This window comes from Pygocentrus nattereri, chromosome 25 (assembly GCF_015220715.1).
Source record: "Pygocentrus nattereri isolate fPygNat1 chromosome 25, fPygNat1.pri, whole genome shotgun sequence".
In the NCBI taxonomy this organism is placed as follows: Eukaryota; Metazoa; Chordata; class Actinopteri; order Characiformes; family Serrasalmidae; genus Pygocentrus; species Pygocentrus nattereri.
Window position 1 is genome coordinate 9,915,277 of NC_051235.1, and position 25,356 is coordinate 9,940,632.

Consider the following 25,356-nt stretch of genomic DNA (forward strand, 5'->3'; position numbering starts at 1 on the left):
TTCCATCTTTGGTGTGTAGGTGTGTGTATGAAATGAAACACACAATTCCGTAGTGTACAGTTTATTAGTGCAAATAATTAAAAAGAGGACATGCAGTATAAAATGTACCAAGTATATATTACATTATTATAATAATACAACATAGTTATACAGTTTTAATGGTTTTCTTGGAGTCATAGCACCTGACTTGTTAAACCAGTCTAACCATAAATAACAATATTTGTCAAGGGCTACTGAATCTGGCCTTGCACTATGAAGGTCACTTGGGATATTCCTTATGGGGCAATACCCTGCTCAGCATGACAATAAAGGTTCTTTGTTTTCGTTTGTGCTGTGTGGCATTTGAGGAAATTGGAATTTACAGACAGAAGTTTTTCAAAGAGTTTAATTTTATAGCTGCTCTCTTTTTATTTACAATTGTATATGACTAAATTGCCTTTTTTAATAGTTTCTGTAATCTGCATGTGTGTTTGGACAGGCACACCATGTGACATATTTACATTTTGGCAGGCATATATTGCCTAAAATTACTTTCATTTTGATGCATTCAAAATGTTTTCACATCAAAGAGGCATTGTAGAATAATGTGGTGGGTGTCGTGTATTTACTGAATTATTTAGGAAATAATGGACAGGATCTCTCTCACTTTCAAAATGCCTCACTGATTCAGCCTGTTAGAAAAGCCTTTTCTAACAGGCTGAATCAGTGAGGCATGTTAAACTTCCTCCATGATCCTCTGCCTTAAATACCAAATGCCTTTCACTTCTCTGCACCACTCTGTCTTTCACACACAAACCCACACATACAGAGTGTTCTGTTCTCTCAGCATGGGCAACTTCGCAGCAAATGAAGGACTATCCATCTTCGTCATCGTAAGTCTTTTTGAATCCGAATTTAATTCATACTTCTGTTCCTGCCACACTGTAGAGAGTCTATTGACTTGATTCATTTGACTTGTGTACATCATTTCTAAATGAATAAAATATATTACATTAACAAACTAGGTAAACTGAAAGACTTAGAAATTGTTTTTTTTTTCAGTACATTCTCTGTAGATTGTTAGGACTTCACAGTTTTCACAATTTTTAAACAGTAAATTCCTAAACTCAGCCTTGAGCAGCACTTTTATACAGCTCATCTGTCATCAACTTTTATACATCTCATCTTCTGTTCTAAAAATTAGTAGGTGCAGATGCAGATGTTTTCATGCATTGTGACTTGTTTCTATTTTCTTTCCAGCTGGTCTGGCTTGGAATCAATGCTTTCCTCTTTGTCCATTACTACAATGCGTTTCTGACTGACCGTTTCTACTACACCAGAGTCATCCTTGGGGTAGGTTCCAGAGGCTCCACATTTGCATGCACATGTTTTAACTTAGGAATGCACATAGTATACAGGAATTTTTGTACCTCTTGGAATCAGCAGTGCAAATTTTGTCAATGTCAGGAGAGTGTAACATACATGCAGTAATTCAACTGTTAAAATGGATAAACATAGGGCATAAAATTATACTTATTATAGTTAGGAATATATTTTATTGTACAATAGATATGTACAAGGATATGTTATGATCTATTTAAATTCAATGTATTAATTGGCATTGCAGTAAGCTAAATGAATACAAAATCATTATTTATATGGTACTTCTATTATTTTTTTCTATATTTTATTTCTATTGGGATGTGGCTTAAACCATAACTCCTAAATTTCAAATTGTGAAAATAATTGTGTTTTTTAAAAGGAAGAGGTAAAGATTTTTTACATTTTATTTTGAAGCTGAAGAATTTGGATTTATCGTGAGTTTCGCTTTTAAATCATAACACGTTGTCTCACGTTTTCATGACACCACTGAAACACAAAGACTTTTAGTCAATAGGCAGAGCTTTATTTTAGCCACGCTTCTGCATTTTAGACCATGACGTGAGGCTGCATCCCAGACCAGAAGTGCATACAACTGTCAAAAGCTGCTAATGTACTGGCAAGTGCTTTTGTATGCAGCATATTCTGGACTTTTTTTTCGAATTCAATTGCAAATATGAAAATGCTGATTAAATTGTGCATTTCCAATGTAAGCATGCATTATTTAAGACATAATTCTAACGTTTAGACGAACTTTGGCAGTACTGGAGCATTAGCAACCTCTGCTAGTGACATTTTAACACTCTCTAACCAGGCTGTTCAAATTGGTTCCTGATCGACTGGAAGAAGTTGTGGCAGTCACAAGCACCAATGTTAGTGACATCATGACTGGCTTCAGGCAGAGGCTGGCAGGACTGTCAGAGGCCCTGGATGGCCTATGATAGATATTCCTATTAAGGGCCACTGTGTGTTAGCCCAGTGCTACCCAATCCTAGTCCAGGAGGAACACAGCCTACACATGTAAATGCTTTCAATGCACTCAACCCACCTGAAAGCATTTTAGCACAAAGATTATAATTAAATGGTAGTATAAGCATCAGAATGAACAGTATTGTTAAGATGATTTTCACAATGAGACTTTTGGAAAACCAGGTCCAGGCACTGACAATGTGTTTAAGCAGAGGAAGCACTAAAACGTGCTAGGCAGTGTTTCTCTGACAGTCCTGTGAGCCTCCAGTCACTAACATTGGTGCTTATGACAGCCACGAGCTCTCAGTCTGTCAAGAATCACTATTACACAAAACAGCTCATTAACAACTGCTGACTATTTTTAATATGTGTGTGTTAAAGCAGGGAAAGTACTAAAACATGCAGGACAGAGTCCCTCCAGGACTGTGAGCCTCTGCCCGAAGCTGGTCAAGGTGTCACTGACATTGGTGCTTGGGCAGCCACGTGCTCTCCAAGTCAGTCAATAATCACTTCTACATGTAAAAACAGGAGATCACTTTGGATAGGATTATCTGCAAGTTAGCAAGCGTCAGAATGCCACTAGCAGCAGTCGCTAATGCTCCAGTACTCCAAAGTTGAGACATTTTCATCACTTCCTCTTAAAACATGCCCCATGCACTAAAGTCACTCCTCACATCCCACCCCCAGCTGTTGATGGACAGGAAGCCTTATTGACAGTGAAAAGGCAGTTGCAAAAACATGTTAATTGTGATTGCAGTGATGAAGAAATGCAGACCATTAATGACCATTAACAATGAAAACGAAATGTCAAAAGGTTTGCTTTTCCATGTTAAATATTTCCAGCCATTATACACAGAAATGCAAAAGCAAATACAAGTTTTGCATATGAATTTTGTCTTAAATAATGCACATTCATATGGGGAATGCAACTGTAAATGCACATGTTTAAATTTGAAGTCCAGAATATGCTCAGAATAATAGTTTTGCTCAAAATTAGCTAAGTGTCACTGATGAAATAGCCACTGCTCAAACAAAAGTTTCAGTCATGTAATGTTCAGTAATTTGGTTTAATATAATAACCATCATTAAAGTACAGGGTCACTCAAAGCAAAATGGTTTTAGTCCATAATTCAAGTCAGTTAAAAGTCTAAAATAGTTATTGAAATCTGACTGAAGCAGTCTAGTAGAATGAGCCATATTATAGTTGATCTGACAGCTCTTTTGCATCTTTGTACTTTTTTCTACACCCATCCACCCTAAAATATCTGACAGAATTTCAAAATGTGTGAGAGACATGCTCCCCTCCACCAGTGCTTGAAACCCCCTTTATTACTTACATAAATGAAAATCTTTTATACTTTTTACCAGTTTCATCAAATGGATCATAATTGAGTTGCACTGTGCTTTTTTTCCATGCATCAAAGGGCATAAACTTGTGGTTGAACAGGTGTTAGAGCTTAAAGTAGACACAAAAGGAAACAGAATTCATCACTTCTCTCTCTCGCTGTCTCTGTATTGCACACACACACACTCCTGACCCTCATGAACAAAGAGACTGTGCCAGTGACAAAAAGCTAAAATGCAGCAAATGTGAAACATTCACAAAAACTTGAGTTATACAGACTTACACAGAAAAAAAACGCCCATTTCTCACTCTAATTCTCCTGCTTCTCTCTTTTTTCATCTCTCGTGCCCCCAAGCATGCTCTGTCCTGGGCGAGGGCTCCAGCTGCGTGTCTCAACTTTAACTGCATGTTGATCCTGCTGCCAGTCTGCCGAAACCTGCTCTCCTTCCTCCGGGGCTCCATACAGGTCAGACACAGCACAAACAGCCAGAGTTGTGAAGTCAAATTTTCAGAAACTCACAGACAATACTGATGATAGGAAGCGAGGGTCACCATGTCTACAGCGCACATATAGGCATGTGTTAGCTATCCAAAATAAACAGTGATAAACAGTGTGAACCTACATGTGACATTTTTTGTATATAATGCAGATTTTGCCTCATAACATTCTACATGCACTTCACCGCCCTGCAAATATTTCAAAAATCTTCATGGCAAAACTATAATAGAACAGCAATCAGGCAGCATATTCATAACCATTTTATATAATACCGTCCTCTGTGGTAGCTTTTAGCATCATTAATCTCTTCAGACGTCTGGTTCCTGTCGCCATTGTTGTCAACAATTCTGGCTTGCCAAGTTTAGAATAATGCATTTTACATCAGACCACTTTGTTTGCATCTTAATGATTGAATTATGCAGAAACTTTAAAAATAATTGGAAGTTCTCCTTCACTGAGTGTGAATGTATGTGTTTCTGCAGTGCTGTAGCCGCACTGCTGCCCGCCAACTAGACCGAAACATCACTTTCCACAAACTGGTGGCATACATGATTGCCTTCCACACAGGTACCTTTTGAATCTGTCACAATAATAGTTCATAAAAGTAACTGGTATGCTTTGGTTTGGTATGAAATACATCCCCCATATTGGTATACATCCACATACTACATTGGTATATACCCCCCCCCCAAAAAAAATATTCGAATGTTGGTATGTGTTGGGAAATGTTGGTTCAATGTGCTGTGGCCTTAGCTGAACCCTTTAACTATCTTTTTCAGCGGTGCACATCATCGCTCATTTGTTTAATTTTGAGCGCTTCATGGACGCTCAGCTGGAGGCCAATACCAGCTCCCTGACACATGTCCTCTCTGTGATTGGCAACAAAGAGAACGAGTCCTTCCTTAACCCCATCAGGAGCAACGGAACAGTAAGTGAAAACCTGTTGGCATATTACTCTCATCTATAGAGAGCATTTGCTTCTGCGCTGGTTTGCAAGCAGTAAATCTCCATACATGGTTATGCATAGCCTCATTTAAAAAATAGTTTTTTAATTCAGTCAATAATCACATTTGATTCTGGATTAAAGTATGTACCTCCTAATATTACACACACACACACACACACACACAGATATATATACATATATATATATATATATATATATATATATATATATATATATATATATATATATATATATATATATATATATATGTGAGTGTGTTGGAATACCATTCAAAAGTGGCTGTAGTCAGACAGCTGTAGAATTAGTCACAACACTAATAGTAAATTAGGAATAAAATAAAGGTTGAGATGTGTTAGTCATTTTTGAGCATGTGCTAGCCATACATCACTTAGCAGTGTTTAATACAGCAACCTTTTATTTGCTTTATAAATTTCTGTTGTTTACAACTGCCATGATAATGCTAATTTCCACTTGCAACCATATGGGAGCCCATATGGGAATGCCCAGGTAGCAGTGGTGATTGTGTAAAAACGTTCCAGTTACATCTAGTTTACTTTGCATGTTGTGGTTTTTAAACTATCTTGGCCTTCTACCAGCTATTTGTGTCACCTCAACACTTTCACAATGAAATAAGACTAGTACTTCAGTTGCAGATCTTTAGTTGCAGAACTTAAATAAAAGGCTTTAGGGTTCCTTTTGTTCAGTTGGCAGAATTCTAAATAAAACTGTTTCATCCTATAGGGGTGATGATAATTACATTATACATGCCTTTTAAAAGCAGCTAGGGGAGCATTTTAGAGCTTACTATAATACTTTTTAATATAATATATAATATTTTTAGTGTGTGCCCATTTTGAAAGATTCCCCCCAAACTTTGCTGTCTTTATTGTCTTTAAGAGGATTTTAAAGTCTTATGGATGGATGCAATCAATGCAATTAAAAACAAATTTGTTTTATTGTTTAGGAAAAACATGTTTCTTGTGATATTTTAGGACTCTTGCAGAGAGTTTTGAAATCAGGTTTACTCACAGTGTCCCAATAGTTGGGGAGTCTCCTGCATGACCACACTGTGGGTGGAAGTTCTTTTTTTTTAGGACAACTTCCTTTAAGTCATTGCTCAGTCTCAGAACTGTCTCAGTGATGAAGGGAAGCACCTTAGGGCAAATGTACTCTCTTTGTCTCTCGCTCTCTCTTTCTCCCACTCTCTCTCTGTCTCTCTCACACATATGTACACACACATGCACACACGCCGACACAGAGAGAAACTCACTTACTCACCCCGCTTCACCATCACACTCTGTTGGTTGCGTTGTCATAACATGCTGTTACCATGGCAGCAGCATGACCCCTGTGTCCAGGAATAGCACAACAAGAGGAAGAGCCCTTCAGCATCACAGTACAATAAATGATATCATCCATTCTGACAAATGCTGGGCCTGTGACCCCACTGAGGAGGAACGCTACTATTGGCAAAATTGCTGGATGTGGTCTGAAGATTATTTGTGCAGTTTAGGAATCCAAGTTCTAAGTTTAGTATTTAGAGTTAAATAACTTACTACCCAATAATATTATTTTATTAGTACCAATAATATTAAAGATGTACAACATACTTCTGTAGCAGTGTAGCCAAAAGGCTAATGGAAGTATAGCAGAAATACCTCAACATGTACTTGTCTCAAACTGTGTTAAATTATCAAATAATCTCAATTAGACTTAGTTATATGGTTTCTGATACTGTATGACAAACTGTTAATTGTAAAAATGCCCAAAAATAGCCAAATCCTCTACTGCTGTTTTTAGCTATGCAACATATTTCCACTTCCACAGTATGTCATACAGAAGCACATAAGAAAGTCTATTTGAGATTTAACAACTCAAAGTAATTTTAAGCAACCGTGGAATGATTTAGACATGCAGTTTCCACAATGTTAATCTGGTAGCTGTCAGCTTCTTCTGCTTATTTCTGCCTTGAAAACCATAGAAGCAAACTCCAGGCCCCGAGTACATCTTTTCAGCTCAGCTACATTTTAGGTAGATAAATCTGGGCTTTAACTCAGAACCATACAGAATGTACAATGACTTGACATTTATGTACTAAACAACCATTGTCTGTGCAATCCAGTAATGTTTTTTTGTAATTGCACTTACTTTCCTTTACCTTCCCCCTTGCTGCAGTCCCAGACGATTGTGATGTTTACCACGGTGGCAGGACTGACCGGCGTGGTCATCACCCTCGCACTTATCCTCATCATCACTTCCTCCATGGAGGTCATCCGCAGGTCCTATTTCGAAGTGTTCTGGTTCACTCACCACCTCTTCATAGTGTTCTTCATTGGTCTAGTACTGCATGGGATTGGGTGAGCGAGACTAGGACATTATACACTCACAACACACTCACTTTAAAGTCAATGTGTAGATGAGCTAAAAAAGTTGTAAAATGTGAAACACAGCTTTGATGCATTTTGATGATCACATTACACTGATGCACTAAATTGCCAAAAGTTTTCACTCGTCTTCCTTCTCATACATATGAGGGAAATCCCATTCTTAATCCATAGGGTTTAGTATGATGTTGGCCCTTTGCAGCTATAACAGGTTCAGTTCTTCTGGGAAGGCTTTCCACAACGTTTAGGAGTGTGTTTATGGGAATTCTTGACCATTCTTCCATTTGTGAGGTCAGACACTGATATTAGACGAGAAGGCCTGGCTCGCAGTGTCCGCTCTAATTCATCCCAAAGGTGTTCTATCGGGTTGAGTTCAGGACTCTGTGCAGGCTACTCAAGTTCTTCCAGACCAAACTCGCTCATCCGTGTCTTTATGGACCTTGCTTTGTGCACTGGTGCGCAGTTATGTTGGAACAGGAAGGGGCTGTTCCCAAACTGTTCCCACAAAGTTAGGAGCATGAAATTATCCAAAATCTCTTGGTCTCTGAAGCATTAAGAGATCCTTTCACTGGAACTAAGGGGCCGATCCCAAATCCTGAAGAACAACCCCACAAGTACCGTTCTCCTGGCAACCGCCAAACAAAGACGGAGAAGCATGATTCGTTGCTCCAGAGAATACATCTCCACTGCTCTAGTGGCGGCACTTTACACCACTGCATTTGTCTCATTGCATTGTGCTTGGTGATGTACGGACTGGATGCAGCTGCTCAGCCATGAAAACCCATTCCATTAAGCTCTCTATGCTGTTCTTGAGCTAATTTGAAGGCCATGTGAAGTTTGGAGGTCTGTAGTGATTGACTATGTGCCTCAGCATCTGCTGACCCAGCTCTGTCATTTTACGTGGCCTACCACTTCGTGGCTGAGTTGCTTTCGTTCCCAATCACTTTCACTTTGTTATAATACCACTAACAGTTGACTGTGGAATATTTAGTAGTGAGGAAATTTCACAATTGGACTTGTTGCACAGGTGGCATCCTATCACGGTACCATGCTGGAATTCACTGAGCTGAGAGTGACCCATTCTTTCACTAATGTTTGTAGAAGTAGTCTGCATGTGCTTGGTTTTATACACCTGTGGCAAAGGAAGAGATTGGAACAACTGAATTCAATGATTTGGATGGGTGAGTGAATTCTTTTGGCAATATAGTATATTTGCAGCACAAAGATTTGGTCATTGCACCTCTTCTTGTGGAGAAATGTGATTACAGTTTAATTTGAGTGGGACAATAATATATAATAATAATATGTGTGTGTTGACTCTTGACAGACGTATCGTGCGAGGCCAGACTTTTGCCAATCTAAAACTTCACAAACCTTTAACATGTCACAGTCGATATGAGGAGTGGGGCAGAATCACCGAATGCCCTGAGCCGGAATTCGCTGGAAACCCACCAATGGTAACTGAAAAGATCAACTCCAGCTATTAGACAAGCGCTACAATGTTAAATATATTCAAACCTACGGGCCTAATATGTATATATATATAGCCCTGTACACTATATGTCCAGAAATTTGTAGACACCTGCTAGTCTAATCTTTCTACTCATCTGGGAAAGCTTTATACTAGATGTTGTAAAATTGCTGTGAGGATTTGACTGCATTCAGCATTTGTGCATTAGGTCAGGTAATGATGTTGGATTATTAGTTCTGCATCACAAATGCCAAAGGTATTGGATGGAGCTCCATCACTCCAGAAAATGTAGTTCCACCGCTCCACAGCTCAGGGGATGGGCTTTAAACCCCTCTAACCATGCTTAACATTGGGTATGGTGACCTTAGGCTAATGTGCAGCTGCTCCAGAGCGTCCCACTTATTACAAAGGCTTTTCTATGGAGATTATATACACTGCAATTGCTCACCTGGATCAGTAATGGGAGGACCTTAAAAGTAGTTGAATTCTCTAATTAGTAGGGGTGTCTAGATACATCTAGTCTGATCCAAATCCAGTATAGGAGGAACAAAACCAAAACAACAAAAATGTTACTGTAAATTTTTTGTGTATTAAGAAGCTCATTGAAATTACATTGTCATTTGTTGAAAACAAATAGTGTACGAACGGCCTGTGCAATACATTATGAGCACTTTTTGTATTCTTTTATGAACTTAAGAAACCACTCATTGTTTCATTCACAGACGTGGAAGTGGGTGGTTGGGCCAATGGTTCTCTATCTATGTGAGAGAATAGTGCGATTCTACCGCTCACAGCAGAAAGTGGTCATCACTAAGGTCAGTGGCCATGGCATTTAATATAAAATGCCATGGAAAATAACTATCGGCATAGATGTTATGTATTGGTGTTCATATTTTAGTCAATTATTCTGGTCATTAGTAGACATTATTATCAATCTATTTACAGATTACTGACATATCAATGTTCAAAAGTATATCTTTGAATAGTGTGATACAATTATGAAGCCAAGCTAAAGGTCATTGTATGAGACATGTTGTAGTAACCTTACCTTCTAATACAGAACAACAGTGGTCTGTCCACCCTTTGCTAGGTGGTGATGCATCCATCCAAAACGCTGGAGCTGCAGATGAAGAAGAAAGGCTTTAAGATGGAGGTGGGCCAGTACATCTTCATGCAGTGTCCATCCATCTCTCAGTTGGAGTGGCACCCCTTTACCCTGACCTCTGCCCCTGAGGAGGGCCACTTCAGCGTCCACATCCGCATTGTTGGTGACTGGACACAGGCTCTCTATTCAGCATGTGGAGGGGACAAGACAGAGGGTCAAGAGGCCTGGGAGCTGCCCAGGTAAAAGTGTAATACACATCAGCAAAGTAAGGAGCTCTAATGTAGCACATTAGTATTAAAGTGCTCAGTGCACTTCGACTTCAAAAGGCAAGCTGCGAAACCAAGAGCTCAATGCTTCAAAACCAGCCAAAGGCTTTTGGCATTTTCAAAGGCAAAGAGGGGCAACTATGGTAACAGTGAAAATGAGAAAAAGTTTCTCATACTGTGTATATATATCTACTGTATTTATATCTAGGCATAACATTATGACCACCTCCCCATTTCTACACTTTATTACCATTTTATCACCATTTTATCAGCTCCACTTACTATATAGGAGCACTTTGTAGTTCTACAGTTACAGACTGTAGTCCATCTGTTTTTCTGCATACTTTGTTATCCCCCTTTTACCCTGTTCTTCAGTGGTCAGGACCCCCATGGACCCTCACAGAGCAGGTACTATTTGGGTGGTGGATCATTCTCAGCACTGCAGTAACACTGATGTGGTGGTTAGTGTGTGTTGTGCGTATTGTAGTGAGTAAATCAGACACAGTGTGCTTCTGGAGTTTTTAAGCACCTCACTTCTGGACTGAGAATAATCCATCAACCAAAAAATATCCAGCCAACAGTGTCCTGTGGTCAGCGTCCTGTGACCACTGATGAAGGACTAGAGGATGACCAACACAAACTGTGCAGCGGCAGATAGAATAGAATAGAATAGAATAGAATGCCTTTATTGTCACTATACACAGTACAGTGAGATTAAAAGCAACTCCATCTCAATGCAAACACACAATGTAAACAGATGACACAGAATAGAATGGGGAGGGGTTGTGCACAGTTCTATGCGTTTGTATATATGTGTATATATGTATGTGACATAAATATAGAAACAAAATAAAAAACAATGTATTTACAAGATATAAATATGGAGATATTTACAGCTGTGTTGTGTGTCACTAAATATTGCACATTGCTAAATATTGCACATATTCCAGTATAATGTACATACATGTACAGTATGATTGCACATTTCAGTATGCAGAGTATTGCACAGTAGCTGGTAATGGAGTCTGGGAATAGACTGGTATGTAGGTGGGTAATGGAAGTCTGGGGATAGACTATCAGTGCATCTGTGAGTTGATAAGCTATCGTCTCTGACTTTACATCTACAAGGTGGACTGACAAGGTAGGGGTGTATACCTAGTGTGTATGTGGTGTTTCACTTCACGGATGGGTTAAATGCGGAGGTGGAATTTCCCTGGTTGTGGGATCAAAAAAGTATCACTTAACTTAACTTAATAGAGTGGACAGTGAGTGGACACAGTGTTTAAAAACTCCAGCAGCACTGCTGTGTCTGATCCACTCATACCAGCACAACACACACTAACACACCACAGAGAATGCAGAGCATGCAGAGAAACAGATGGACTACAGTGTGTAGTTGTAGAACTACAAAGTGCACCTATATAGAAAGTGGAGTTGAGCATAGAAACAAGGAGGTGATCATAATGTTATGCCTGATTTCTGTATTTAAATTATATTGCACATATACATCAATTATTTAGAATTTGTTTTGGGACCTATGGAAACTATGACCCCTAAAATTCAGTTTGTCCTTTGATATATGAGGCCTTAAACATGCACTATATGTATCACACCTATATGAGTGCGTTGGACACCCTATTCCAAAGTCATGGGCATTAAAATGCATTAAGTAAATTAATGCCTTCTGATAAGGCCTTTATGTAGCTGTGAAAGATAGATGTGAGAACAGAGGCTGTGCTGTAAACTCAGGGTAATTTTTTAAAGCATTTGTAATGTTGGTTTGATTTGACTGACTGGGTCTCATTTAGAGACTTGAAAGCCAGTTCTGATTAAGAGCAAAGGCTAAGGGGGAATATATCTACATCAGTTGAGATCTTTTCTGGTTTATTTGGGTATTTTGGGTGTTTTGCCACCCTGGCTTAGAGTTAAACGTCAGCAGATTTGAGCTGAGGCGTTGTAATAGTGTGTTGTATTTACATGACTGCATGGTGAGCAGCTCTGTAAAGGTGTAATGCAATCTATTGTGTCAGTAGTCACAGTTGTGCAGGGGAAACTGCATGTGTGTGAAAACGGGATGTGGCATGGCAGGACTGTAGAGCAGTGCCCGAAAGAAGAAGTGAGCAGATGTAAGCGGATGTTTGCGAAGGTTCCAAAGGTAGCAAGCTCTGTGGAATACGAACAGTTTGTCGATTTCGTCATCACAGGCTTTTTTGCTTCCCCAAAGAAGGAACGTTTTGACATTAAGAAGGGTCATCTTAAAGGTTATCTTAATATTTATTCATTATTAATATAATGTAATATAAGACTGTACTGATGGCACATGGTCTGTTCTTCCTCAGTGTCCTGCTTCCAGTTTAAGAAAACACTAATGTTCTTGGATGAAATAGCATAATGAAAAAGTTCATTTTAGGTTTTTATAGTCTACCTTTTATTTGTTTCATTCAACCATGATCAGGCTACTAAACCTAAGCTTGTATCTATGTGTGCAGGATGGCAGTGGATGGCCCATTTGGCACAGCCAGTGAGGATGTCTTTCGCTATGAGGTAGTCATGCTGGTGGGCGCTGGCATTGGCGTCACTCCATTTGCCTCTATTCTGAAATCTGTCTGGTACAAGCATGTCCAGCAAAACACCAACGTGTTCACCAAGAAGGTGAGATGGGTGCTCAGATTCACTCTCCATCTATTTCAGTACTGTTTTTAAATACTGTTTTTAAGTCATCGGCTTGCCCTTTTGCGGCATTTACCTTTGGGAAGTCACTAATTTTAAAGGGGCATCTTAAAGGGAAATTCCACCAATTCAAAATTTCTGTATAATGCAATTGTTAAGATGTAAACAAAGTTATTCAGAGTGGTTTGTTGTGAAGTGGTTCATTATAGAGAAACTTACCCACTCAGATTTCTATACATTGGTGGTGATAGGGACCGGGGCTGTTATGACTACATTGCAAATATAGCCATTTCATTTATTATCCACAATGGCAAGTGAACCTATATATATATATATATATATATATATATATATATATATATATATATATATATATATATCTTCTGTGTCTTTTCATATTAAAAAAACAGTTAAACTTAATATATTAGCTTGAGTGAAGTTTGTTAGATGACCTTCTGGGCATGTAAAGGATCAATTCACTGTGAATCAATTCAATTTCTTGTTCAAATCTAAAGAAGATGGTGTTTATTAGCTTTATAAGCAATACAATACTTAAAACTATGTAATATTTCAGAAAAGCATGCTATCTTTAACTTGGGTTTTATGTGACAAACTGCTCCATCTGTTAAATGACTACTCATATACTTTACTCAAGTCCAGTTGTATGCAAAAGTTTGGGCACCCCTGGTCAAATGACGTTTTTGTTGAAGTAAAATTAAGTACACATCCTCGTCGAGAGAGACCACATTTCTGCACATTTCAATGCACTGATTATTTGCTGAATTTAACGTATTGGGAAACAAATATAATAGGGGGCCTGTGCAAATATTAGCACATTTTTTCCAGTATTTAAACAAAGCAAATAAATAGAAATTGTGCATTAAGATTTCACTTAGAAAAGCAACAAGACTTTTCATTTGAATATGAATGTAGGGCTGCATATTCCTGATTGGCAGTCCTGTACTGTTCCATCAGTTCATCAATCAAAAGGCAATCCAAGCCAAAACACTCCTTAAAAACTTCAGTGTGAATGGATGGGAACGCTGTTGGTTGAATAAGTGGATATATGTAAATGTGTTGGTTGTTGTGACATCAAAAACACACAAATTTAAAACAGGCTGTTTTTAGAGCTTAGTTTTTATTTATGGACTGTGGTACACTTTGGAACTGTAATACGTATATATATCATATTTAAAACAGCAAAGGAAATTCAGTTTTCCATTAAATTGGGCTTTTAAAACATGGAAATGACTTCTTCATCCCTGGATTTATGTTTGTAAGTGCTTATGACTGTCCATTATTATTATGTCCAAAAAGCCTTGCCTGCTGCCCCACAGTAAGCAATTTACCACTCTGACCTTTGACTCTGGCAGATCTATTTCTATTGGCTGTGCCCGGAGACAGAGGCGTTTGAGTGGTTTGCGGACCTGCTACAGTCTCTGGAGCGCCAGATGACTGAGAAGAACATGAGTGACTTTCTCAGTTACAACATTTACCTTACCCGCTGGAAGGACACCGAGGTCAGCCACTCACAAAAAACACAAACACAAAAGGAAATGCAAAAATATACGCAGAAATGATTATAGTGCTCATAGTGAAAATATGGCAAAAGTTTACATTCCATTTAAAAAAAAAAAGAGTTGAACTTTTAGCATTTAGCATGTGAGACTGGGGCCACAGTTGGGAAAATTAGTGGCGTCTAATAGATATAATCCTGAAGAAGCACAGGGAACATGTTATTGATTTACTTGTAATCAATAATGCCTTATTAAGCTCTAATTGTAACCTTTTAATGATTGTCCCTGCATTCCTTGATGAAGGCTGCCCACTTCAGAGTTCATCACGAAGCAGAGAATGACCCCATCACTGGCTTGAAGCAGAAAACTCTGTATGGTAAACCCAACTGGGACAGTGAGTTCAACACTATTGCAACCAGTCACCCAGGGTGAGTGTAGTCCTATAGTTAAATCAATCAGATTTATTCAAGACTACTTTTAGTATATATATTTGCCTTATATTGGCCTAATAGAATGCCGTTAGTTGGACGGTGAGTACAAATAAATACATGTATCTATGTACAGTCATGCATATGCTGAATTTAATATACAAAAATAAAAATTAAACATGAAATGTTGCATGTGCAAAAGCAGAAGGTGGAAAGTAATCACATTTTTTATGTTAACCTCAGCAAATAACTGTGCATTAAAATCAGAAAAACTGTATATTTAACTTTGATCCATTAAGAGGTTGTGCTGCCTTATTTTTACTTTTGCATTTAACTGTATTTGTGTTTTTGTGTAGCACTAATTTCTCTCCCTTTGTTTCAGATGTAAAGTGGGAGTGTTTCTTTGTGGGCCACCCCTTCTAGCCAAAGCCCTGGAAAAGCAATGCCTCACGCAGTCACAGGCTGGAGCTGAATTTATATTCAACAAGGAAAACTTTTGATCCTCTCTTTCGGACATGTACGGCACTGCTTGTAGATACAAAAGCATGCAATTTATAGATACCCTGTGATAAATACCAGTAAAAATGTAATTTCAATTAATTTGCTATAAAGCTAAAGGAAGGAGTTGAAAAACCCTGATTGGCTTATGAAATTGTAAAGATGTTTGTGTATGCTTACAATAATCAAACCATTTATATAAACAAAATCACTACCCAAATCAAAGCTGTATGATTTGAGTAGGCAATAATCCGCTAAATAATTGAATGAACTTTTCTTGCTACTTTTTGCTCCTGTAATATTTCCAACTGCCAAGCCACATCAGCACAAATACTTTCTTCTTGGCTCAGTTGTGAAATCGCAAAGTTTTGTTGCAGAAGTGACTACGAAAAATAGCTGACCAGTTATTCACCCTAGACGGGCTTTCAAAAACTTCCTCTTTTACATTCAGTTACCAAATTATGGCAGTCAGAAAACAGGCCTGATATAAATCTAAATAAGAAACATGAGCTCAATCGGACAATTCTCATTTAGTTTATTTTTTAGTGCAGTGCTATTATGTGTAAGAAGCACAACTGAATGCCCACCTGGTGAATTACTCAAATCTTTTTTATTCTTAAGCGATTCATAAATAGATACAGAGGGGAGAAAACACATAGGGGGAATCTGTATTTGTGTTGTTACAGTTGTCTTGTTCCTGCTTTGTTGTTTTGCGCATTGAATACTGAAAGCAATAAAAAAAAGGCTATTGTTTTTGCATTTCTGAAACATGTCACTCTTATCACAGGAATCATTGAAGAATCATGACTTCCAGAATGTCCTACAAAGTTCATGGTATGGTTGGAGTTAAAAACAAAGTTAGATTTAATACATTTGGCTGCATTTAATACACCCGATGCATTTCTTTGTATATTTTCATTGAATACATTCTCAGAGGTAACATGAATGCTGCATTAGCAAGGTGGCAATGAAATGAACAAGCATTAATTTAATACAAACTCAAATTCAACCTGGATGAGCAAATCTATCAATTAAATATTACACTGTACATATTTGCAATCATTCTACACAAACCCAGAGGAAAGAATGGAGGAATGGCAACTACAAATAACTTTAGCATCAAAGACAAGCAGCTATGATACAATATAAAGTTTACAACATGGGCACAAGGAAACTCAAGTCATTAAAAGACATGCCACTCCAAACAGCAGAGGGCTTCTGAACAGACATTCTGCACAGGCTGGTTCAGAATACTGAGATAAGGTGGTGGCACCCCCTGGTGACTGAGTGTGTATATTTGTCTGATGGTGTGACGCTGCCCCCGGTTCCTGGTTCAGAGAGCGACAGCGACGGCAAACACGCTTACGACGCAGTACATGGTGCGGTTCTCCCATCTGACTGTGCAGCTCCCTACAGAGAGAAACAACATTAAATGAAAAATAAATTAATAAGATCCCATTCAGGAAAAGACTCCACGGTGGCGGTTTTCATTTGCCATTGAAACGGCTTTCCTAACATAAATGAGGTCTAGTGCTAACTAACTGTTAATGGAAAATTCTCCACTGAAAAGGATTTTAAACACCGGACAATAGTGCTGGGCAGTAAAGATAAAGATATGAAACCTGAGTACTAGTAATGTAAGCTAAAAGAGTGTCTTCCAAACTCTTAAAATTACACCAAAGTAAACCTTACACAGTATGTGTACCCAGACATAAAGTTATTATTTAATCTTTATGGATTTTAAACAATCTGTGAATACATTACTGGTCAGGTCCAAGTGCAAATAACAGAATTTAAAGGTCCCAGCCCAAAGCTATTTCATGCTCTTTTATATACCTTTCTCCATTAACTGTAGAAATAACACAATATTGGTAGAGCAGGGCTGCACAATATGAACAAAACATTATACTTCTACAAAACGGGATTGTGACATGCGGTTTCTGAAAAATACAGTGGTGAATTAATACAGTAACATGGTTCAACATTAGCCTACATTATTCTGATGAATAAAAATGATGCTATAAATCAGGCATTTATAATTTATATTAGTAGTGACCTGATGTCAGCAGAAAATGCTGGATATTGAAGGGACATAAAGAATTAATCTAATGCAGTTTTGTAACTAATCTCACACTGTGTGATGCCATGTCATAGCTGTGTGGTAGGAGTCTGAGTAGTTTAAGCATTAAATAACAGCAAAAAATGAAAAAAGGCAGGATCGAACAGTTTTCTAGGTTTCAATATTCGCATTGCTATTGGAAAAGAAAAAGTATTGTTACCATCTCTAGGTTTGCTCCATCACAACTAGGGATGCATCAATACCGATACTGGTATCAGGCCAATACCACGCTCATATGCAATGCAAATTTCATGTATGCCACCGTGCTAATTATCAATTGACTCAAGTTGGCATGTCAGTCAGCTTGGACAGAGAAATGTTGCTGAACCATGGCAGTCATTGGTCACTTTAAATATGGTTCCTTGGCTAATTTTAGCCTGTTTTTAAACACACACAACCACTTCACCAATATGGGTTGAGACACACAGGTTGTGCCGCCAAAAAAAAAAAAAAAAAGACTACTGCCACCAAAGTCCATATACGCCAACTTACACTCAGTCTGACTGAACAGAATGGCAAGGTATAAACATTACTATAGTGATCGTTTAAGTGCATTTAGTTCCAATGCACAACGTGGTTACCCAAGCTGCTATAACTCATGTTCCCAGCATTTCTCCTTGGCCCAAAGCGTTTTAGTTTTAGAGCTTTACTGATAATGGTCCAGAGTCAAAGCTGTTTTGTAGAGGCTGCGTTTCATGTCAGATCAAGAGTTTTATTACAGTTCCAGCACATAAACTGTAGGCTTTGTCTGTAAAAAGTGGTCTATTCAAATGTAGTATGAGTCACCAAAGAAGATCTCTAAAATCACACAGGGTAAGCCTGGCTTTAGAAGACATTCAACTACAGCACAATCAGTCAAACAGAAGAAAACTCCGCAAGTGAGCTCCTCGGATTAGCCTTGGATGTGATTCTCGTCACGGTGCTACAGAGACTGTTGTGGAAAGAGACAGATGAGGAGATCAAAGCTATGAAATGTACTTTACTTATAGCTGTAATGAATTGTACAGAGCTTTTCTGACGTTGAACAAAACCTGCACTTCTCCACTGCAACACTACTCAATCCAAGGTAAACAATGTAACTTAGCTTGTTGTGCATGTCATTTTGAATTAAAATCCAGCTGATTTTAAAAGTAGATAACTCATTATGGTATTGGAATCAATATCAGCAAGTACTAAAAATGTACTCATACTCAGCATGGAAAAAAAATGGTATTGACGCATAAACAAAACAACTGCTTGAAACTGTAATGGGTCAATGAAAGCCAATACTGCAATAACAATTGCCAAACAAGCTGTTTTTCCACATACAAACACTACAGAATCCTTTCTATGTGCAGTTTTCTGTTAAATAGGGATGTTATATGTAGCCCTACCACTTACCATCAGTGGTCGTGTCCCAGTAACAGGAGTTGGCAGTGTGAAGTCCTGCCCCACTTTTCTGCATCACAGCACAGTTAACTGAAGCATCCACAAAAACACATATATACACACCATCAATCAAGGGAATCAGTAACATTTTTGAATATATTTAGGTGGAATGTGTAAGCCTTATTAAAATGAGCATATTACCAATGTACTTGAATGGCTTTCCCTGTTTAACCAGCTGAGTGAGCGAGTGCTCGACTATGCTGGCCGTCCACTGGTTCACTTTATTCTGGTTGTAGTCCACGCCTCCAATAACACCCTCAATGCACTGCCAAACACACACACTCAAAATGTAAGCGGAGCCTTCCTCCACTCAAAAAGCAACTGTTAATCCTTCAGGCACAAGTTAGGCATGGGACTTGGTACACAACAAAGATCCTCATTCACAGTGCACAGCACACAATCTAGTACTAAGTAACAGAGAACAGTTACTGTTACAAAAGAAACAGTTATTGTTAAATCAAATAGTAGTAAAAAAAATAACGAACCGCTTCTCCAGTTCTACAGAATTCTTTAACTGTGCTGTTAACAGTGCATTCTGGCCTAAATGTAGCACTTAACGTTATTTGTCATGATATGTTATATTATGTAGCACAACGTTCCATCCCTCAGCCTTCCATAGGTTTATGTCCTTTTTGTGTATGTCCATCACTTTTCCTTCACTACAAACACCCAGTATGCATTATGCAAATACAGACGACTGGGAAGCCCCCTGAAGAAATCCACTCATGTGATAAATGATAAGAACAGAGCAGATATTTGGCTTTCTATCGTTAACCATCTTGCTCCGTTAGCATTAGCTAGTTAGCAAAAACATCTCAGACAGGCCCCAGACTCCTAAATTTTAAGCCCCCAAATTATGCAATTTTTCAATTCCCGCCACCCTCAAGATGCATCATCAGAAGGGGGATTTCCTCATCTTTAAACTGGAAAATCTTACTCTCCAGACTAGTGTATCATAACTGCAGGAGGCGATCAGACATGTTTGTAACAGATGCAGGTTAATGGTCACACTTTTCACTACGGCCGCAGCGGCCCTTTAATCATGTTTAACTGGTTACCTCTTTAACAGCGTTACTTGCTTCATCGGGATTGAAGGCCACCTGAAAGAGCACAGACAGAGAAGAGCATTGGTAGAGAAACGTGAAGATTTGAGAAGAACAGGCGAAAGTCAATTAGCTGCCAAACATTTCCAGCATCAATATCAGAAATGTGTCACAAGTGAACCAGAATTCTTGTGTTTCTAGTTATGCTCGCCGCATGAACCAGAGCTTAACGTTGACTAGCTAACCTACCTGCTTTCCTATTAGGCTACGTATGGCATTTCTGAGGATAATGCTTGTCTAGCGAAACTCCTGGGATGAAACGTGTGGACATTTTGTTTATCAACAAGTAAAACTTGGATTTGACGTAAAACAGTGCTAAATCTGAGAACATCCTTTGGCCACACCCAGAAATGTCTATTGTAACTATAACACTGCGACTGTATTGTCAAAAGTGGACAATTTAAAGAATAAAACCGAAAAGAAACCATTTTCGAGCGATATGTCATCTTAGGTTAGCTGCAGTAACTTGCATATAATTTGCCTTCTGTATTTTAGAGCTCGTCACTGGGTGAAGATGTCAGCTAAAGTTAGCCAGCTAGCTAGCTAGCTTTCTAGCCAGCGAGCTAAGTGTAACTATCATAATTAGGCGGAGGAATTAACTATCACAAATCAAATACCTCATCTCCAGAATGGTACTCCTCCATATTTCCCACAAAGATAAAAAAACGTGTACAGTGTAAAAACCCTTAAAAGAACAGAACTGCTCGCCGGTTACGAGTTGTTGGCTGGCTGGCTGGTTGACAACAAGCAAATCAGACTCTGCGTCAATGTCCGTTCGCCTCTGCTGCACTGCCGACTAGTGGTGTTCATCCACACGGGATACATGAGCAAAGTACAATGAAGAAGGAAAAAAAAGTGAAAAACATGTAGAGTAATTTTACTTATTACACACTCAATCCAACACGTGAAAGAATATAAGAAAATTCCCACTGGCAATCGAATACAAATGTTGTTACCCTATGTTGCCAAAAGTGCAAGGGTCTTGAAGAAAACTGGACTAAGCATAAATAAATAATTACTCTAAAACACATTTTACAATATATGATACACATAATACAATCAAACCACTAACTAGCATACACGTTATGTAAAAACCAAACTGTATGAAAGAAATTGTGATTAAATACACACACACACACACACACACACACACACACACAGACACACACACAAGAAACGAAACATAGTACCAAAATTCAAATGGCTCACATGGAGTGCCTTGCAAAATATCTCAACTGAGCAAAACCTCAATGGTTGTGTAGTGTTTTCAAGGCACGTTATGGCTGTCGCTGCTATTCCAGGTGTCAAGCCCCTGCTGCTAGAGGCGGTCATTTTAATATCATACAAGTTAACCACATATTAGCTACATTTTCCTTCTGGGTAAACTATGGTGACCATGCATTGTTTTTGTCCAGGACATATTCTCTTTTTGCACCTTTTGCACAGCCAGGATTTCTAAAAAGTGTCTAACATCCAGGATTTGGCTTTGCTTTCATGCCACCCTCTTGGCCCCAGTGTCCTCTGTTTTGAAAACCAATATGTGGTCACCCTAGATAAACCCACAAGCTAATTTGTAGTTTACATTCACAGACTGTTACCCATCTGTCTCTGCATTGTTTGAGTCAGCTGCACGCTACCAATGGAAATGAACGGACCACCACAGTACCACCACTGACATAGTATTATTTTAGTCGTTGGCCATTATCAGCATAGTATTGACACCAATATAGTAATGCTATAGTAATTTACTGTGTGTTACAATGTTGACTAGTATAGTGGTCACCAATGCTCCTCTGAAGTTCTAACCTACATACTACATACAACATGTGTGTCTAAAAAGGGGCCAGGAAGTGTAGTTTTCAATAAATAAATAAATAAAAAAACAGAAACGCTGCTAGCATGCCTCTACCATGTGGGTGTCAATGCTGTGCTAAAAATGGTCTTTCATTCAAATGTTATCTAGTGACTGAGGGCCTGTACAGTCCAGCACGGTACATCTAACAGACAGGTGTAAATGAACTGCCAGCGAATGCAGATACAAGTAGATGTACCTAATTAACTTGTGACTCTTCGTAGGTACAAGGTTAGCGCTTACAGATTGTCCATTTTTGCTAAGAACAGAAATTCTTAGCATTAGTCCTGAGAGAACCTCTGGAATCCACAGTTTTCCTGCCTGCTCTAATGCACCACACTTAAGTACAAATGCATCAGACTGGGGAAACAATAAACTGCAATGGACATGTCCTTGAGAAAGGGTCTGAAAATGCTGGTCTAATGGGTCCACTGAAACAATCACAGAAGACTGCACGTGGCTGAGCGGGACCGGAGGGGCCGGGGGTTGGGGTCTTCAACACTGGAGCTCTTCCCCGGATCCCCACTGTCTGAACTGCCTGAGGGGATTTTACTGGAAGGCTTGGCTGATGTAGTGCTCTCCACTGAGGCTTCTGCTTTCTCCTTCCTCTGCTTGTCTTTGATGGAAGACCTCCGCTTGAATAGGGAGAGCTGAAGCCATTAAAGAAGAGAAGGAATAGCAATATAATTCATTGTGTATCTACACATGATAGCAACAATCCAATTATGTAATGACAATGATACTTTTGGAACAAAATAATAGCAATCTATTATAATCTACCATTATAATAATTATGCTTTTTTCCCAGTAGCTGTTGTAAATACAATTCAATGTGTCTTAGTGCATTTTACCCTTTTAGTACAGGTTATAACAATAATACCAAAAACTGTGGTAATTTTGGTCACCTCTATTATGATAGGAAATTTTATATGGTCTCTGTACTAAGTACAAATTATTCAATAACCTTGACCTGAGTCAGATACCTTGCTGTTAGATCCAAAGAGATTTTTTGGTTTGTTCTGCTTGGCTTCATTTTGGGATTGTAACCTCTCCTCTATAAGTGGACTGGAAGTGTCTTTATGCCCAGAACCTGTAAACATCAAATTCGCTTTCATTTGGGTCCTTAGAACAACGGAACATGTAGAGCTCATCAAAATAATTCTAACTGTTCTTTCATAAAAAAAGTACTTTCTTTTGCTTGCATTACAATTTAAGTGTATGATTTAAATCACACAGTAAGTCTGTAGAATGGCAACTACTAACAGCTAGATACTAGATCTTCAAACTGACCTTTTATTGGTCCATCAGGAACAGTAGCCTCTTCAACATCTTCCTTTTCCTGGATAAAACAGGTAAGATAAAGATTAAGTGACTCTTATTAGTCGCACAACAGGGAAGTTTCATCTCCACATTTAATCCGTCAGTGCAGTGAAACAAGCACATATACACACTAGGGAACAAACACACTAGGGGCAGTAAGCACACTTGCCCAGAGCAGGGGGCAGGCCTATCCGCAGCACCTGGGAGCAGCTGGGGGTTACGTGCCTTGCTCAAGGGCACTTCAGTCACACACTGTCAGCTCAGGGGATCAAACAAGCGACCTTCCAGTCACAAGGCTGGTTCCCTAACCTCAAGCCCATGACTGCCAATTATATTAAATACATTAGCAAAACAATGACTTATTTATTATCTAAATCTTGTTGACCCTTGAGCTGTCACAATCTTTTGTTCATGTATAATGTAATTTAACTATGAAGCTCATAAACAATTTTTAAGTTGATTTATTACAGACCCAGGGCAAATTTCACATACATTGTATGCACTTTCATCTTCCCAAACATACTAACGTGGCTGTGCCAGCGACTGCAAAAGTCAGAGGCCACCTTTCATTAGTCAAAACAGCCGTTAAATACAAGTTATTTATTTTTCAGAGGATATTCTTGAAGAGATCATTTTTAGATAATCCGCTTGTATAAAGAAAGTAAAAGTCAAAGGAAAATAAAAGATGGGTTTCTAAAACTGGAGCTCGATAAATGATTGTAAGAATGTATACAGGGAAAATGGGACTCCTATGAACGAAGCAAGACATAGTAGACCAGCAAAACTGTCACCATCAGATACACAGTAATTAAAGCTTTCATATTTCTTTCAGAAAATTCAAGCTCCACTCTTGCTTCAGATCTGAAAAAATCCAGAGGTGTTTCTGCCCATCCTTCCAGAAGGCAGCTCAATGCCAGGGCTCTGGAAGAATGTGTAGTTGTCAAAAAGCCCTTACTGAGAAAAGAAAATAGAGAAAAAAGATTAAACTATTGCAAATCAAACAAAAAAAAAAAAAAAGGTGGTCTTCTCAGAACCATGGACTGGCCACCCCAGAGCCCAAACGTCAACATCACAGAATGTGTTTGGATTTAATTGCATCATAAAAATGCAACCACATTCTAAATAAAACCACATTCTATAAACTAATCTTTGAAATGTGGAATTATACCTTTGCAGAATTCTTCAAAAAAGTCTGTAATACAGGAAAAGGCTGGATACACTAAAGACTGAAATATGACATTCTATTTGTGGTAAATAGGATTTCTACTATATATTTTCCTGATGTTAAACTTAATAGCTGTTTTGTCTACTGGTTAAATAATTGCACAGTACTGTATTTTGTCTTGGGTCACCTGAGGCATTGCTTGGGTTGTTTTGATCTCTTGCTGCTCTACTTGTTCAACAGGCTCTTCTCCATCTTTTTCCTTTTCACATTTTTCCCTCTCTTCCTCATCTTCATCCTCCTCCTCCTCCTCCTCATCTTCTGTTTGAGCTTCCTCTGCATTTGTCTCATCATCACTGAGCTCTATGGTTCTGTGACTATAATCCTGTAGAGGATCACACAAAAAGAGAACAAAGACAGACATTAGAGCTTTTGTTCAAACAAGACACAAGTGAGAATATAATAAATGATTATGTGAAAAAGGAACAAGTGGTGGCAGGAGTTAAGGCAAAGAGGAAACGGGTGAGAAAGGTACTGAGGAGTTATCACACACAATACAGGAGAAACAGCTCTCTCTCTCTCTCTCTCTCTCTCTCTCACACACACACACACACACTCTCTCTTTCTCCCTAACACACACACACACACACACACACACACACGGGTGTGAATTAACAGAATCAACTTGTCCACTAAGGGTGGGCATATTAGAGAATTCTCACCTGGCCAGTGCAAATGCAATCCATTCAGCTTCCTTATTACAGCACAGCACTTCTGAACATTCAGGCCTAAAATGTTATGAATATTCTCGTGGAAGACCACAAAAATATCAACCAACCTCTCACTGCACTCTTTTAATGCAGCAGGGCCTGGTGTCTATGGTTGCTAAGCAAA

At 38.7% G+C, this 25,356-nt stretch overlaps 3 protein-coding genes across 3 annotated transcripts; 1 reads left to right on the forward strand and 2 right to left on the reverse strand.

Moving 5' to 3' along the window:
- The first annotated feature begins 700 nt into the window (after positions 1-700).
- LOC108425751 (cytochrome b-245 heavy chain) lies at positions 701-16,208 on the forward strand. Its single transcript, XM_017694664.2, has 13 exons — positions 701-872; positions 1,240-1,332; positions 4,029-4,139; positions 4,655-4,739; positions 4,952-5,100; positions 7,315-7,496; positions 8,851-8,980; positions 9,717-9,809; positions 10,085-10,338; positions 12,855-13,017; positions 14,409-14,555; positions 14,856-14,980; positions 15,363-16,208. Exons 1-13 carry the CDS (start codon positions 729-731, stop codon positions 15,478-15,480), a joined length of 1,794 nt encoding a protein of 597 aa, XP_017550153.1. The 5' UTR covers positions 701-728; the 3' UTR covers positions 15,481-16,208.
- dynlt3 (dynein light chain Tctex-type 3) lies at positions 16,070-20,910 on the reverse strand. Its single transcript, XM_017694666.2, has 5 exons — positions 20,746-20,910; positions 20,084-20,125; positions 19,167-19,290; positions 18,978-19,055; positions 16,070-16,888 (listed from the first exon to the last, which is right to left on the reverse strand). The coding sequence occupies exons 1-5, from the start codon at positions 20,770-20,772 to the stop codon at positions 16,812-16,814; spliced, it is 348 nt and encodes a 115-aa protein (XP_017550155.1). The 5' UTR covers positions 20,773-20,910; the 3' UTR covers positions 16,070-16,811.
- Positions 20,911-20,989: 79 nt separating this feature from the next.
- Positions 20,990-25,352, reverse strand: LOC108425754 (leiomodin-3-like). Its single transcript, XM_017694669.2, has 5 exons — positions 25,185-25,352; positions 24,653-24,847; positions 23,271-23,319; positions 22,964-23,070; positions 20,990-22,630 (listed from the first exon to the last, which is right to left on the reverse strand). Exons 1-5 carry the CDS (start codon positions 25,206-25,208, stop codon positions 22,421-22,423), a joined length of 585 nt encoding a protein of 194 aa, XP_017550158.2. The 5' UTR covers positions 25,209-25,352; the 3' UTR covers positions 20,990-22,420.
- Positions 25,353-25,356: the final 4 nt, after the last annotated feature.